The sequence below is a fragment of the Varroa destructor genome, unplaced genomic scaffold (genome assembly GCF_002443255.2).
Source record: "Varroa destructor unplaced genomic scaffold, Vdes_3.0 BEIS01000004.1, whole genome shotgun sequence".
Classification (NCBI taxonomy): domain Eukaryota; kingdom Metazoa; phylum Arthropoda; class Arachnida; order Mesostigmata; family Varroidae; genus Varroa; species Varroa destructor.
The window spans coordinates 46,999,676-47,016,923 of NW_019211457.1; the positions used below are offsets into that span (position 1 = coordinate 46,999,676).

Sequence of the window (17,248 nt, forward strand, 5' to 3'; positions counted from 1 at the left end):
AAGGGGAGGACAAGAGGAAGAGTAAGTGAAAATCGAACAGATGTCTTTTCTCTGGAACCAAATATAGTTCTACAGAGGATAATTGTGACGTGTTACTTGCGTCATCGTTTACGGATTGACTGAACGGGTGTAATTATTTATACTGAGATTATAAATAAAATAGAGAGCATCGTCTTTAAGTGTATGATTGTTAGCGTCTAACTAGATTAACTTAAATAGGTAAGTTCGGAATACGATTAGGTAATTTCCAACTATTCCAACTAAAATAAAATTGTAGAAAATGGTGCTTGTTTACAATTGTGTATAGACAAAAGTTTGCGAGAACTATAATAGATATGGGTGCCTCTTTGAACTTCTAGTGTAATATGTAATAGACTAAAGATAAATAACTCGGGGACTAGAAATGGCCTGGATTCTCACTGAAATAGTACAACAGTGTTTAGGGTTTCAGAGCATCGAAATCTCTATTCTTTTACTGAAATATTGTTTGTCAGCACTTGTACAACACAGTACAACACAGAAAATGTAAACTTTTTAAAATAACATTTTAATCTTTTATATTCAACATCCTTAAGCATTATTTTAAAAATATGCAAAAAAAACCCTGCCCTACGCTCGGACTGTGTACATAGAGAATTTTCCATTTGAATATTCCCATCCGTTTTTTTAAGCTTTAAGAAAAACATTACCTTTTAGTGCAAATTCCTATAACAGTTTGTACTAAGTATTTGAAAAAATTAACTGTATAGCCTTCTGGTTTAACCTTAGTGTAAAGAAAAAGTGTGGTTTATTCTTATTTTATTTCGTGTTAAATCCATGCAGGAAAGGAGCGCAAAATATGGAATTATCGGCATTTGCGGCCCCATCGTTCTCAGCCACCCAGTGGCTTAATTCCTTGCTGGACCCACTAGATCCATCCGAGTCTGCCATTGAGTCTACAGCAAATGAAGTTTCCTTCAAACTCCAATTGTTCATTCACCAACTTTCGTTGTCTTTGCAGGATACCGCCTTTCAGGTAACGCATACCGGTCCTATAAGGTTTATCCCTTGGATTATATTCTATAAATTATAATACTTCTATTGGACCGGATACTAAGACAAACGGTATGGGGAAAAATACCACTGAGTAACTTTATTCAATTTGAATTATAATATACCGCAGTGCTTTTTCTCCTTTTTGCGGAATTCAGATCCATCAACGCACAGGATTGCTTGCCAAACTTCAGCGGGATTTTGAGGCACTTCGTAGTGAGGCTATTGTAAAGAATGGGATGATTCTTCAGGAACTCGAGAGCAATCGTAGTGCGCAGTATTTAGATCTGCTGGATACAATTAAAACAAGGTTCGCACGAGGCCTCTATTTGCCGAGTGACATTTGTAGGTGCTATGCCTAAAGCAATGGTATTCTTTCGTAATTTTGGAATCATTTTTGTTGCATATCGCTTGTATAAAAAAGTGTGTAGATTTTCGACTGACGACGTTGATAAACTTTTCTCAAAAAAACCTGTGTTGTCCGGAATTATTATATTATGGACAGATGAACGTAGCATGAGCATGAATTTTAGGATATACAAAGATTTAGTCAGAGGAACAATTCTAACAAATCCGATATATCAGTCGCCTTAGCCATTTGTAAGGTTCAAAATTTCATTTTTTGTATATTATACGGTCCTTGAGACGTGGAAAACAGAAGTGAATTCATTTTGAATTGTATTGTGACTGCAAAGCTAAATTTTTATTCTAAAATATACCTATGTGCATTGTATGGCTATTCGTTAGAATGGAAGAAGCTCAAAGTGCGCTACGCGAGGCGGATTCGTGGTCCATTCTAGTATCGGATGTAGAGTCGCTCTTTCAACAGCATAATCTTGAGTTGCTTGTCGAAAGGGTGACACAGTTGGAACGTTCACTTGATACGCTCAGGAGCGCCCCAGATTTCGCGCAGAAAAGCCAGACTCTGGAACGGATCAAGAATCGTTTGGAAGCAAGCATGGCACCACGTCTTGTGTCCGCCGTCAACTCAGTCATGGAAGAGGACGCGGCCCGGTGGTTTATTCTCTTTGGCAAAATTGGACTAGAAAAGCAAGCTTTGTCCTATTACCAAGGCTGCATCAAAGCACGGTAGGCTGCCATTTTACTACAGTTTGTATAGTTATCTTGCCGATACCTCTGACAGTAGAGCAAACAATATTTGGTGACATAAATTTGACTAGAATAATGTATCTACTATTTCAGATTGCAAGAATTGTGGTCATCCCAAAATCATTCAAACCTTAAACAGGTTTTGTTGGTGTTTCATCGAGAGCTAACCTCCGAGTGTGAGAAGCAGCTTGTATTTGTGGGTCGACACTTGTCACTAGGTGACGTGGGTGCCAGAGGTGTTCTGGCAGAAATGGCGTCGGATGTTCTTACAGCCATGGAACCTCCTTTGCAAGACGCGTTTGAAAACTGGCTCGCAGATCAGGCCGACGTCCTGGAATCAATTCTGGACATACTCGGAGTTCAGCTGCAACTTGCAATTTCACTCGAACGTGTAATCTGTTTGGAAGAGGAAGCAAAGTTTCTTCCGGAGGTATCGAAACTGGCTGGTACACTTTTCACTTTCCTTGGATTAGCCGTGAGTCGATATGCTCAGTATCAAGAACAACAAATTCAACGGCAACTTCAGACCGTACAGCAGCCTGAGGACAACTTCGATCTTCGCGCATTGCAGGAAAGTCACCAGATTCTCCGACGAAATGCGGAAAAATTATTCACATTGCTGTTCTCGGCTGAAACGGCTTGTAATGAACGTACACAGAGTTCCTGTTATCCCGGATTTCTCGATGCGGCCTCAAAGTTGATTCGCCTGTTTGTTGACCAATGCCGAAAAGATCTCAACACGTTGCTAAAAATTGCAGCCGAAGCGGACCAGCTTGACCATTGGGATTTGGTAAACGAGGTGCTGATTAGGGCTAACTGTGTTGCTACATACAAGAAGTCGATAAGCGAACTCTGCACAAAGGTAGGAATTCATTAGAACGTATAAATCAAAGTTTGAAACATAGAGAAAAACTATATGACAAAGGTGAAGAACAGAACTGAGTGTTGAATGAGACGTGAATGTAAAAATGGTTTATATTTAGGAGAAGAAGCGTGTTTACAGCTGAAACAGCATCTGTTTCAATTAAGAAAAACACTGCGTTTTCTGATTTTTGGATTTAAGCATATCCAACTGTAAACCCATTTTTGCTCATCCCACACCTGTACAATGGTAGAACCTGCAAGATAGTTTCCTATAATGGCTATCTCGTGTATTTTACATAGCTTTGCATTTTTAGGCAGGGTGCTTGGTCTAGATCGGACCGATATTTATGTAGCTTTTCATATGAAAACAAATATTCAAATGAATTTTCAAGCGACAAAGAAATATTTTTTAGGGATTCATTGGCACTGTCATCCGTTTCAAAATGGTTTTTAATTTAAAGCCTGAACTGCCTTTGCAAGCAATTTTGAAAATCTCAATTTTTAAATTAGCAAATCAGATTTTAATAGTAATCATGAGTGGTATGATATTCGTACGCTTAGATTCGTTGAGGTTTAGGCGTGCTACACACTAAATGTTTTATTCAAAACAGTTTTGCTACACAAAATACCGGCTTTCGATTTTGTAAAGACCTGCACAAAACACAGCTTTGGACTAGTGATAATTTTGTCCCAGTTTTCCTTTTTGCTGAACTTAGCATAGTATTGATACATGGGATCGCTATAGTTTATAACGGTTTTGCTCTTACGACAGAGCCGTGGCGATATAACGCCAATTTCAATAGTTTTTGATACTTAAGACATAACTGTACATAAGAAATTCACTTCTAGGCCAAACGAAGATATCCGTGAATGAACGAGACAGTTGTCGGAGTAAACGTTAAAGACATTTTCGTCGAAGAGGCACCGAGAACAAACAAGTTATTGATGCTAAAACTTGCTTTATAAAGTCGTGCAGCAGGAAAACCTTTATAGCTTATTTGAGCTATTTTGGTTGTGGATTTTCCGCGTTGATTTGAACTATCATAGGCAATAGCTAATTCTCGTCTTTTAATCCAAAGAGTTCTGTTTTAGAAGGAATTCGCTGAGTTTCTTCGCAAGCTAAGAGAGACGAAGGGTTACATGTCCACTGAAACAAGCAACCCTTCAAAACGTGTCCCAGTTCAAGCTTAGCAATTTATAGATCGTTCTACTTTTACATACGCTGACTGTCTCTTCATGATATTATAGGTGGAAGTTACCATCAGTCGTATTCCATACCTAAAGGAAAGGTATGGTGTTTTATCGGACCTTGTATCAAATCTTCTTACGCCGTCTTTGCGGCAAAGGTAACGTTACTAGTTTTTCTTGGTGAACAAAATTAATGCGGTAAATTTAGTATTCCAGTAGTCCCACAATTCACATAATTGGATCGGAAGCATTATATTAGATCAAGCTTGGTGATTTAGAGGTTACGATTTTTATTGGGTAAATACTTTGATCCAGTTTTTATCACTCACTATTATTCTAACTTCAAACTAGTAGACCAATGAGCGCGCCTCTTCAAATCTTGTTGACCGTTACATTTTTATGTTACCACAGGTTCAAGGCTCTGCAGACTTCAAAGCCTCAGCTGGAGTGGATGCACTCGCTTGAAAAACTTGAACAAGAAACTCAACACGTGGGTGTCCGAGTTGTCACGTCGCGTGTTATCGAGCACGTTAAGGCAATGCCGGGCGCTTTACGGTCGGCTGAAAGCATGCCCAATTTTGCTTCATCGCCACTTGAATACGTCACGCAAATTGGACAGTACTTAATGACCCTGCCACAATACCTGGATATCTCTCAGCATTTACCAAGTGACGATGAACACTCTGTACGTCTGTATAGAGATGCGATTCGCTCTATTAGTTTAACAGTAATATTTCCACGGGCAATTAAGAACCAGACGCAATCAGACATCCATTTATAAGCATCATATTTTGCTTTCGTATGAAAAAAAAATACATCAATAAGGTATATGGAAGTATAATAAGACATCTTTGTTCTTCGGCTCACAACTTATTATAATATAATCATTACTGAAGACTGGGAAAGCTGTGGTTACAATGCTCATTTCTTTGTTCATGAATGTATACGCTTTCTTCGATCGTCTGTAACAGAACTAGAGGACTAACTTTGCAACTTTTAAAAAAAAGTTTTTACGAAATTTGTAGTCACTTGCAAACAACATCATAAACACGGTAACGGCAGAGTAGAAATGATTTTATTTGAACTGCGTAGCTGTATTTGTTGTTTTTATTCAAGCAGGAATACACTAGAGCCTTTTATTACATTGTCCTTTTAAATGAATAAAAAAAGACATCAAAAAGAAGGGTGAAAAACGAAAGAAAAATTTGAAGATTTTTGAAATGTTTTGTTGGTTCTATGCAGATTGGTGCGAGTTCAACTGGCGGAGGCAGTTGGATGTTGGAGTTGGCGTGTCGTGAGGTTTCCAATATTACAATCAACGAAGTTATGCAATTGACATATTTGCCTGATACCACTTGTCACCAGTTAGCCACAGACCTCGGATACCTGTGTGATGTTCTCGATGATTTATCGTTTGCTGAGGTGAGTATACCTCAAATCATTCGTTTATTGCGCCTCGACATAAACCTAAAAAAGTCTGTACTGTAGCGACAAATGTTTTTATTACAATTGAAGTTTTCTTAGTCGATTTCACCTCGACTAATTAAGTGGAAGCCAACAGCTCTAATTGTATTCCGTGGGTGCTTACAGGTTACTCAGCCGCTTCAGGAATTGAAAGCTTTATTAAGCTGTACTACTGAAGAGTTTGCTGCAACATCCAAAGGAAAACCGATGCAAATCGTGCACATGATTAAGACTGCTAGAAAAATCAACTAGGACTTTAGAGATATTGGTTCATTTTAGTTTGTAATAATAATATATTCTACAGTGGCAGAGTAGCTGCTTGAAACACACCTACTGAATAAAGACGCATAATTTAGATAAATTAAGGTGCGGTTATGTTTATTATTCACAACGGATAATAATAAGCATCATCATAATATAGTAATAATAATAGTATATAGGGACTAGAAATCATTATGTTGTTTTCACTCGCTTATCTTCTACTTCGTTGTTGTTTTCGTCGTCTCCGGTTACTTACGCTGATTTTCATTGGCAACGTTGAAGTCATCACAATCGACGGCTGGTAGCGGGCTACCCCTGCGTCTGATTTAATTTACACCAACTGAGCTTTTATTTCATGCGAACGAGGTATGATAAAACGATATTTTCTCGAATGCAATTGTATGGACATATATTTGTTATAGTATACAGAAATAAGTCCATGCTCTTTTCTTGGGTGACGGTTTCGGGTCATTCTAGTATCACTGTAATTGAGATGTGTGTATTTTGTGTAACGTCGATGTACTATGAAAGTCTGTATCATATCACTACTTAGCATGCTGAATTGCATTGAGATGGTCAAAGCTGCAGTACGTCATTCGCTGAGGTCATCCTATATTAACAGATTTCAACACTTCCAAATCCAATAATTTAAATGGCCCCGTTATGGGTAACGTCGAACTTCACTGTACGGTGGAGGGGGCTCATTGTCCTGAAACAATTAGCCAAAAAAAAATCATTCAGCATCTGAAAAAATCTCTGAGTCGACCAAACGTTTCTCTATTAAGAAAATCCCTTAGCTTGTTTGTAATGGGACAAAAAACGTTTGAAGCACAAATCTATCCACTGCGTAAACCTAGCGCACTGGTTTAATGGCATATAGCATCGGTTTGAGCTGCACAAATTTAAACACTCTTACCTCAGTAATCTCAATGGCGTGGTCATTTGGCCGTTCTCTTTGGGCGGGTTGCAAATGGGCCTGCGGTAGATAGCTGTGTTCCCTAAAGGAATTTTTTGGTGATCTTCGTTTTTCATCGCGGTACCCGCTGCTTGCACGTTTTCGATCTCGTCGTACTTTTACTTGCTCCTCTGAGGCTGAAGCATTCGAGGTCGAGGGAAAGACACCTTCCAAAGTGTTTCGGCTTTTTTTCTCGACCGTCGACTGTCGCTGTTTTATAGCCGGCCCCTGCATACTCCGAATGGTATCGAATTCTTTTTCGGAATTCTTGGTCATTTGACGTCCGACTGACTCAAGGGCTCTCCGGTCGGAACTTGTAAGCGAGTCTACGCGAACAGGGACTGGAGGAGGTTCCCTGAGAGAATAAAAAGTCTAGTATGCAGTATAAGTACTGCTCACTGAGTTAGTGCCCATATTCGGATGACCAAAAAACGTGAACTTGGAGCAAAAATCACTTAAACTGTCTAAGAGTAAAATCGACAAGGGTATTCATATCTTAGATTTAGTGAGTTATACTAGTAATGCTAATGTAATATGCTATAAACATATTAGTTGGCACGAGCATCTATAAAGACTTCTAACAAATGAATTATGTGTACAACAATAAGAATCAATATTGACTCACGCTTCTGGGAGGACGTCGGCCAGTGTTTTATGAAATTTCTTGGCATTCTTTTCGAGACGACTTGGTCGAAGTCTCTGTTTACATACACTTTTGTCGACAGTATGAGCGTCGAGGTCGCCGATCATATCTGCTGGCCAGCCATAGGGATTTTGCAAGCCTGGCCATCGCACCTCCTTGCGAAGCATTTTCCAACTGAAAGGAACGTCAAGCAACAATTGCGATAGTTATTGTCACCGATAGTCACCGAAATTAGAAGACTTCCCGATACCCCTGTTTACTTAACTGGCTGCGTTTATGGGTTGGTAATTATTGGCGACTGCACCGTTGCAAACCGGGGCATTCACGATATATACGATAATAATGAAACAGAGCATAAACAGTTAAAGCCCAGAATATGAACGCTGCAATCCCTAATATAAAATGATGCACCTTAAGCATCAGTTTTTAGCCATTGCGGCGCTTTGTAATGTGTTTTATGTACCAGAAAAAAAAGCTGAAAAAAAGAACAAAAAAACTTAAAAATCTGTAAATTTCTTACAACATCAACAGAGTGAACTTAATATTTTTGTTTAAACATTTTGTTCTAATCTCATTATTAAATCCATTATAACCGAAGTACACACTTGGTGCTACATGATCATACTACAACAGTATGATCACGTAGCGGCTGTCGAAAGAGACGAAACCAAATTTACTACCCATTTAATGGGCCATGCCCCTAAACGATAAATAGCCTTCACATAGCTCAGATTTCTTTAAAATCGGGTAAATAAAATCAATATATGTAGATGTTCCTAATAAACCTAAAGACTGGCCTTATTTTGCTTAATTTTAAACATGTCTAAACTATTTCTATTATGATAGTCTTACCCAAATGTTTCTATTAGATAATCTTATGTTATTTAACTTATGTTTTTATTATATCTTGCGCGATTTTAATAAGCTTAATTTGAATAACGTTACCTAGATTGTCTAGACTGTTCGTATTGTGCAATTTGTAGCGGCGTCTTATGCGACATATAAAATTGGACAGTTTGCAAATTCTGATTATAAAAATCAAGTTTTAGGTAGTGGGGCAGTTACATTTATACCCAACAGATAGATTTCATTTTTACGTGCATTATAAGTCTAGCATCTCCATCTACGATTCAATGGTTACAGAGACAATAAGAGCGAAGTCCGCTTCTGTCGACATCGTAAGTCCTCTTTTCTATATATACATTTATCCAAAGGTAGAACCGTTTCAGTTTAGTCAATTGCAGAATGCAAAGTGTGTATTTCTCGTATAAAAATAGTTACAAGGTTTTTCATGACCAAAAGCTCTGAGACATGGGCGTATATCCTCACGTACAGGTACAGTACTGCCGCGATGATGGCAAAAGTGAGGACAATGGCTGCTAGACCGATTAGCAGAATTAGGAGATCGGGTTCGAATGACGCCATTTGACGAATTTGAGTTTTTCACAGGAACCCGTTATGGTGATTTGATGAAAAACTTATTTATAAATATATATCTATTTTTGATGAGTGGATGTCCTGCCGCGGCCTCGCCTGTAATGAAAAAATGTAAAGTAAGAATCTTGTACATTAAGTTGAACCAAGAATCCTATACCAATGGTATTTAATTTTGAGATTTGAAGCAATTAGAGAAAGAAAAATATATAAACGTACCAAACGTCGTGGCTTAAATGTCCTTAATGGGAATCATTTGTATGTACCCACGGAAAAGCTTGTAGAGACATTGTAGAGGGTATCTGATGTAAAAGTTGTAAAAGTAGTTCATCGATATATGCCATATATATGGGAAAGTGCGAGAATACGGGTTCGAATTCGTTTATCGCTATTGTTATAACAATTAATGCTACGCAAAAGAAAAAAAAGTTAGCTAGTATATATATATATATATATATACTAGCATATTTGTAAAAGACTTTTCTATTATGGTGCCGAAATAAGCCCGCTAAAATGTACTAATTAAAAAGAGATATATCAGTCTAATGTATCGATGTAATTGGCCCTTATAACCCCACAAGGTGTTGTTTTATGAGCCAGACGTATGAGACATAAAGCACTAATAATTTCGTGCGAAGAAACCAATTATTAAACCCAAGTTGAGCGAAAATGGTTTTTTCTCAGAAACGGCTCTCGTTATAGGTAGAAAAGCCGGTGCTTTGTAAGAAATGACTGTCAAATCAAGCACGTTTCAATCAAGTAAAGATTACAATTTCTCTACCATAGGTCCACGTAAAGTTCTACTGCGCAACGTGCACCCGATTCTAATGGCCAGATACAACCACGAGTTGTATTTTGTTGTTCGAAGAAAAAACAATGGTGAAGCCAACTTGATTAAACTAAAGCCTGTGAAGATTATGGTTCTGGCATAAATAATTCTGAATAATTATTCATGATAGATTCTGATATTTGATTACCCGCAAAAGCCTGATTTACAAAAAACGAAGTCGCTCATGCAGCCTGCCTACATATGTGTGTGCTACATTTCATAAATAACGGGGATCGCTACATGATATTGCAGTAATGATGATACATAACAAGCACTGCATGGGGGAACATATGCAGTGTCCTGGGCATTGACTAGTAAGAAGGCCAATCACTCTGCGGCTCACAAACCGATTGTCTTCTCCCAGTTTGAATCTGTTGTCTAGAGAACGACAAAGTGTTTAACGCTGGAAGCTTATTAGCGTTTATTGCGCTATATGGCATTTACCGGAGCGGATCTCGATGAACGTCGCAGCCTATTTTTCACCTAGCTAAAGCGTTAAGTTCTATCATATTGCATGCACGACCTAGAGTTCGAGGCAGCAACTGTATGTTGCAAGGCTTTCAAAGAAATGAGTTGTGTCAGTACAAAGATGCACTTATCTAGCTGACTGCATGTGACCCGCGGAGTGGATAAACGGAGCGCCGCCCAAGTCAGCACTTACCGATTTCGCTACTACCTTCTGATGTTATATCTAAGAGCTCAAGAACTTTGGTTCCACTGGAGCCACTACAAACAGCGTAAGAGAGTCAGGATTGGACAGCAGCAAGCGACAGCCACGCACAAATGACAAAATCAATAGATGCTGGAACGGCTTGAGCCACTCGCTGTTGCTAACTCCCGCATTGAAGACGTCGAAAAGAAGGAACGAACAACTCGGAACGCTAGGATATGGGTGGATCATATGTAACAACGAATGGCTAACAGCGAAGACGGGGTGAGCGATAAAATCATTGAACCCTATGATTTGGTGATATGATTATATTGTATAATAGCACCGGAACCAAACGGATATCATAATTGATAGTTAACTCTTGTAATCTTATTGTTACCAACGAAAGTCGATTGCCAGTGGTACCGTTTTTATGATTCTTCTCGTCTATTTGTTCTAATGGTAAACTTTAAAAAATGAATAATAACAAGGCTGAGCAAGTGAAATATCCGGCATTTAAAGACAGGGACGTGTCGCTTGCAACATTGTAAGGTACGCATTGCATATGTTTTCGTCAGCGGCATGAACCCCTTAAACAGCATCAAGTGGTGTACTTAACTTTCATCCTTCAGATGTTAGGAGGTTCTTACCTGAACCCGACTCATCGCAAACTGTTGCTTTGTTATCGAGGTGAAGTTCGTAAGTTGTCAATAGTGCGCAAGAAACGGTCTTACTAAGACCCCCGCATTTCATACTGCAAAGAAAAACATTCGGAATAAAGTTCCAGATACTTTTGATAACGGTATCATCAGGATGATATTAACTTTTCTCATAATATACCACTAGTATTTTTTTTACAAACTAATTTGGAACTAATTCTATTAGTGCGTACAGGTGCGCGATTTCGCAAATCATGATGGGCTATGGGGGACAGTTATAGATCGATTAATGATAAGTTTAAAAAACAATTAAGAACACCTGGTTGTCCAAACGTGTAGTCGTAGAGTATATATATGCAGTGGTTGGGAAAGCTGACATATGACAACGGCACTATACGGTTGGTTTTGTTCATGCCAAAGACAACTGCTAAATCAGTCGTTGGAAATGGTAATAATCATAAATTCGAGTCATCGATATTTATCTAGTAAAGAAATCACTATAGCAATCATTCCAAAAAAGATAAGCCTTAGTTCATTTCATCATAAGTACGTAAGTGTTTTAGCTGTTTCAAGTTACCGAATTTCGCAAAGTCGCAACTCAATTTTGCTGTAATAAGACGTTTTCAGTAGTAAATTTCCTCTCGTGGCGAAATACGACCGTCTGGCAAGTTTTTCAAAAAGTTATCGCCATATAACGTCAGTCATATGAGTTTAGAAGTGAATATAGCCTTTAGTCGGAACAAAGCGGGACGAAACAACAAGAACTCATTACGAAACAAATTGTCTATAACTCTGTTCATTCTTCGAGCTGGTAACAAAGATAAACTTAGGGCTGAACCATATTAATTACATGACTTCTTGCTCTCCCCTTCTAACATTTCTTCCAGGTCAATCGATACCTGCCTTCGGCGAGTTCGTATAGGGTCGACCCGGACTTTCAAACGATTACGACTGTAAGACGCTGCATGCGTACGGGGCTGTGCCTCGGCAACGGCAAGACCCAACCAACCAACTAAATCGACCAATTCCTCAAAACTATAAGCCGACCAATAGAACAGCGGGCTGAGCCGCCATTAGAACTTTGCTCCATCCCTGAAGAGCCAGCATGAGAGCAACAAGCGCGCCAGTGGTAAGGGCAGTGTCTGAGTAACTAACTCATGCGTCATTGATGTACCGCTCAATCATGCCAACAGCAACGGCGACTAGTTGGCCGCATGTGCGTCAGTTCGGTTGTCTACGGGGTACGCCTGCTGAGGGGCCCCGGTCCCGTGTAAGCTTTTATGATGAAACAAACGCAGAATAGCCTGATGAGACCTGGGAGATCGACAGGGGCAAACAGCTAACCAGCCAATGGAGTGAAGGCCGAGAACTGAGTGCCTGTGCAGTCCGGCCTGGCTAAACTGTGTGGAGTCGGCACCTTCATGGTGCCGCGGTAAAAGGCGAAGAGTCAGATAAATAGAAAGCAAAGAAATGAAAACTTAGAAAAAGAGAATGATGTCAAGCTGAAGACAATAGTGGCCAGCCACAGCGGAAGCACGGATCAACCCTGGTTGATTTAACAGCAAAAGTAGTTTTTGTATCGTTGCTTCGATGTCTGAATGTGTATTTATGTGTTGGCATTTCACAGAAAAACACACGAGCTCCTAAAAGCGGGACGAAGACGAAAAAATGAGACGGAGGAGAAACTGAGATAAGCAACCACCACCAGGAAAAGCTACGACCCACAAACTCCAAGCTGAGCGATTCCGCTTCTGCGCAACCAGTCGGCGGTAAGCCAGTTCTTACTTTTAAACCGATGTAAATGCTAAGGGACTACCCTCAATGCAACGAACCGCCGAGTCGCAACAAAAGAAGAAACCATATTCTGTCTATCGATGTATGTATGCAACGACAGGAAAAGGAATTAATGATAAAAGCAATTGTCCATGGCCCAGAAGGATAATATCAACATATAAACAAGAAAAATAGCCTGGGTACACAATAGATGAGGGTATGATGTGCATAAGTAAGTCGCTGTTGTAGACAATGAAGAAGGTTATCAACGAACTATTATCACAATCGACACCAGCGGCGTATAACTCAATAGAATGGGTGTGTAAACTGCACAATTGACTATGCTTGCAGCTGTGATGAGGAAAGATCCGCCGTCTTTCGTATGCGCCTTGAGGTAAAATTAATTTGACTAACATTACGCCATTATTTACAATCATTTACAAGTAAACTTTGGCGCTATATGGTCTACAACGATGCCGAGAGTTTCCAAGTGCCAAAATTAAACAAAGACAGTTACGTGACCGACATAGTAATCTAATGTTCCGGTTAGTCTAGATAATCAGCATTAATATGATAATCGAGCAAATTTGAATGCTTAGTGTTAGCCTTCTACACGGGCTTAGTCCTTTATGCCCTCTACTTTGAGCCTGTTTTACACTCAAGTTAATCACTGGTTTCAGCTGCGAGAAGAAGAACTTGAGCTCTTTCCAGATAAAATAACAACTATTATTAACGGCGACTCGAGCTATAATCCTTTCATTACGACTTCAAGATAAAATGTTTTTTCAACTAGTAGTAACATATTGTATGATTATGTAGAATTAAGTTCGAGAGTGAATACATTTAGCATTACTTTCAGGGAAACAGCATATAGCTCAGTATAGGCCATATGTGGTTCTGAACAACTACCTACAACTTTTCACGATAGCCATATTCAGAGCACGACATCGTATCAACACTACTTACTCTCAGAAGCCTCAGTCTGCCGTAATATACTAGTGCTGTCCACTCAGAGTCGCCTACAGTACAACGTATCTTTTAACATTGGATGTTACTTAAAAGAAATTGCCGCTCGAGAATTTGGCCAGCAGTATTGATTATGATAGCTAATGTACAGCCGCTATCACAGGCACAAAACAACTGTCTCTTTATATGTCATCATTCAGTTCTATAGAGCTCTTCTGTTCCTGCTAAAAGCTAAAAAAATTCATGCTTGGTTCTAGACGTGCAGGACTGCCCCACGCAAAATTCCGGCCCGAGATTGAGACAGAAACCTTATGCTGTTATTAGCACTTGCCTAGCTAGCATTATTGGCGTTAATATCAATAGAGATCTAGTAATGTGCCATTGGCGAATAGCACCATACACGTCAAACTAAGGGCGTCCGAAACGTCAAAGGGACATTTTGTAAAGGTTATCCTCGCTATCTTCCTTTGCTCGTTGGTGGCGACGTTTCTTTGCTACTCGCTCGAAAAACCTGGCTGTATCCATCTTGAATTTTCACATGTTCGAGCCATCGATTCTGGACAAAGAAGGCGCGAGGAGGCAAACGACAAATGTCAACAAGTAATCGAATCTGCCAAGAGCTTCATTGGTACTTCCAATGGCTATTAGGATTGTAATAGAGCAATTGGCAGCCCTTTTCGCTCATGTTTTATGCAATGGAAGAAAGAATTGAATGAATAAATCCCGAAGGAAATTCGAAGCGGTGAACCAGAACAGGCACATGGCCGGGCATCCAAATAACATGGCCCAACAGACAACGTAACTGAAACAGGCGAAAGAGACAGATAAGCACAGAGATATAGCGCGAATGGTATTCGAACATGAAGTAAGTTCAACTTACTCATGTCCTACTGCTTCTATCACCACAAAAGGCAGTTACTCCCTCCTTCCGTTTTTTCTTCGCTGTATCGTGACCAACGCTATTTCGTGCGACAGTAGCGTTCGCTGAGCGCCACTTCGTCAGTCATGTTTTTGCATTTTTGGTGACTGTCATTGTAAGACAAGAAAGGCAGCCATGCATGAAGTCCGGTCTGTGTCTTCTCCAAATATCTTTGCATAGTTGGTAAATCAGTAGGGGTAATATTGCACTCTTTATTTAAGAAAAATGCTTCTAGGGATTTTATGTTGACAAGGGAAAAGACAACTTTTGCAAATAGGTATGTCGCTGTACGCAGAACAAGAAAACAAGGTATATCGAGACCCTGCGGCGTATAACATGAATATTGTAGATCTGTTTTGCAACCGATTGAAGTTATTGATTTTCGAGAAGGTCATTTCCCGGAAGAGTTGAAAAAGGCTAGGATGCTACTTATGCCAAAATTTGGTAGGCAATAGAATTTTTTCAGTATAGTGGATTTAGTTTAGCACGGAGTGTTCGTTCGAAGCAAGTAAGCACAGTAGCCTGTGCAGGCGACGTAATGTTGGTGATTACTACAGGACTTAACTGGAATTAGGGAACAAAGTAAATATAGCCCTAGCAAATGGGGTAAACTGGATGACCCGATTCCGATACGAACTAATATCTGGGAAGACTGGCACCACACTGCTTATAGACGGATAGAAGTGCGGGAGGCTCCCCGGAAGATGCTACAGAAAAGCATTTTCAACGACCTCGTCTTTTACCTATCGTAACTACAATAGTACTATCGTGGTTGGGGGAAGAAATGTATGAAAGTCGGACATTCTTCCAAAAGAAGGCTAGAAAGTTGCAATAGGAGTGTGCAAGCATGATAAAAGCTGTTGCCAGGAATAGGACGTTAATACAGAAAATCAGGTCTTTACTAGATGTATAGCTCATCCAGCGAAGGGACCATTACGTCTTCTAAGTTGGACACCAACGTTTGGTTGAGATCTGGAACTCCCAAGATGGCAACTTGAATAAGTCGATGACGGCAGATACTCGCCAACAATGTAAATGTAAGATATTTAAATGCAATAGGGTTTCGAGGCTTTGAACAAAACAATTCTGTAATCTCGAGACTTGAAAATGGCTCGCTTCGTTCATGTTTTATGTTATCTACAAAATGAATTCCGCTAAGAATACGAACCGTTATGATAACAAAAACATTTGATTACGCAAAAATAATTGTAATCAGTAATAATAGCTGAATGAAGTAGCTAACTCTGAAGTAAAAAATAATTTATTTACAATAAAAAATGGGGAATACGATTTGGCGAGGTTTCATGAAATTAACGCTCGAGAAGAATCGCCTGCTAGAAGCGTCTCATTCGGGCAGGTAGACAGTTGAAACTGAACTAAAACGAAAGAAAAAGCAAATTGTTCAGAAAGGACTGGAACCCAAGTAATCTAGTTGAACGTATTGAAATTAGAAATAGGATATTTGCAAATATGGCTGATCTTATGGATCGCTGAATTTCAAACGCCTCACTTCGTAAACATTCATAGAAAATAAATAGTGGAACAGATATCCGTCTTTTTAAATCAATGGAGTGATTCATGTAGTTTATTCATTACGTATGATAACTTTTCCAACCGGTATCGGTCTCCGGTAAAATAAAAGCCAAATTAAAACGTCAATTTCGTCTGTATACATCGCCCGTTGTGCTCCGTATTTTTATGTAGAATCGAACATTATATACTGTTACATACGACTGCTGTACGCCGACCTAATGTAAAAGAAACGCACTATTATTCTTCCTGGTTTTGTGGAACACCCTTTCTCTTCACTGTAGAACAGCGAAAATCAAAAAACCGCTATCATTAACGCACCAACGGTCGATACCCCGATTGTCAGTACTAAGGTAACCAATCGATTGAACTTTACTTCCTTCTTCTTTAATAGTGCTCAGATAGCAATGGAACACATCTAGCGATCCAGCATCAGATAACTAATATTACTACTTTTTAATTAATAATATTGCCACTAATAACAATGATTATCTTCTATTTAATGAAGATTATATTTTTGTTTATTTCACTAGCGTCTCTTTAATTGTTCATCTACCATTAGAGAGCTTTAATGTGGACATTAGGAAAAGACATAGCGTTTAAGCCGTCGCAGCGCCACTATATGACTTGTAGTATACGCTGCAGCTTCGAGCGTTGAAAATGACATTTTTTTATCGTTTTGACAGTTCTGTTCACGAAACGGGTCGCGTCGCACTCGTCCCCCTTCGTTCTATATGCGATGAGCGTCCAGCCTTCGTCAGTGAAGATATTTCGTTTTACTAGACATGGACGCGATAAAAACTTGTCGCACATTCATGGTTAAAATGCACATTTTTTAGTAAACAGTAGTCAAACATTGCTAAGCTTAAAATAAAAATTTTAGATCGAAGTTTTTTAGGAATTTGAGGTGTTAAACCGTCAGCACAATTTTTTGGCAGTAGGCTCATATTTTTCTATTTTTTTCCTATTTTT

At 39.3% G+C, this 17,248-nt stretch overlaps 2 protein-coding genes across 13 annotated transcripts in view; one reads left to right on the forward strand and one right to left on the reverse strand.

The window, feature by feature from the left end:
- On the forward strand, nucleotides 1-6,023 carry Cog7 (conserved oligomeric Golgi complex subunit 7). Of its 4 annotated transcripts, none has more exons than XM_022803656.2 (9): nucleotides 1-21; nucleotides 823-1,015; nucleotides 1,191-1,342; nucleotides 1,780-2,121; nucleotides 2,236-3,004; nucleotides 4,255-4,352; nucleotides 4,606-4,879; nucleotides 5,437-5,616; nucleotides 5,785-6,023. In XM_022803656.2, exons 2-9 carry the CDS (start codon nucleotides 839-841, stop codon nucleotides 5,908-5,910), a joined length of 2,118 nt encoding a protein of 705 aa, XP_022659391.2. In that variant the 5' UTR covers nucleotides 1-21; nucleotides 823-838; the 3' UTR covers nucleotides 5,911-6,023. The 4 variants fall into 4 exon arrangements, with proteins under 4 accessions (XP_022659391.2, XP_022659392.1, XP_086844106.1 ...); XM_022803657.2 differs by lacking the exon at nucleotides 1-21 and adding an exon at nucleotides 46-219; XM_086987980.1 differs by lacking the exon at nucleotides 1-21 and adding an exon at nucleotides 109-129.
- The window catches only part of LOC111249004 (uncharacterized), a 26,066-nt gene continuing 14,827 nt past the window's right edge, over nucleotides 6,010-17,248 (reverse strand). For 5 of the 9 annotated variants that reach the window (XM_086988013.1, XM_086988011.1, XM_086988008.1 and 2 more), the window contains 5 exons: nucleotides 11,080-11,183; nucleotides 8,851-9,050; nucleotides 7,500-7,691; nucleotides 6,836-7,229; nucleotides 6,010-6,628 (listed from right to left, as the gene is read on the reverse strand). In XM_086988013.1, the coding sequence (XP_086844139.1) occupies nucleotides 6,581-6,628; nucleotides 6,836-7,229; nucleotides 7,500-7,691; nucleotides 8,851-8,942 (726 nt within the window). In that variant the 5' untranslated portion in view covers nucleotides 8,943-9,050; nucleotides 11,080-11,183 and the 3' untranslated portion in view covers nucleotides 6,010-6,580. The remainder of the gene's footprint in view (nucleotides 6,629-6,835; nucleotides 7,230-7,499; nucleotides 7,692-8,850; nucleotides 9,051-11,079; nucleotides 11,184-17,248) is intronic. The other 4 variants (XM_086988012.1, XM_022802238.2, XM_086988010.1 and 1 more) reach the window with 1 other exon arrangement.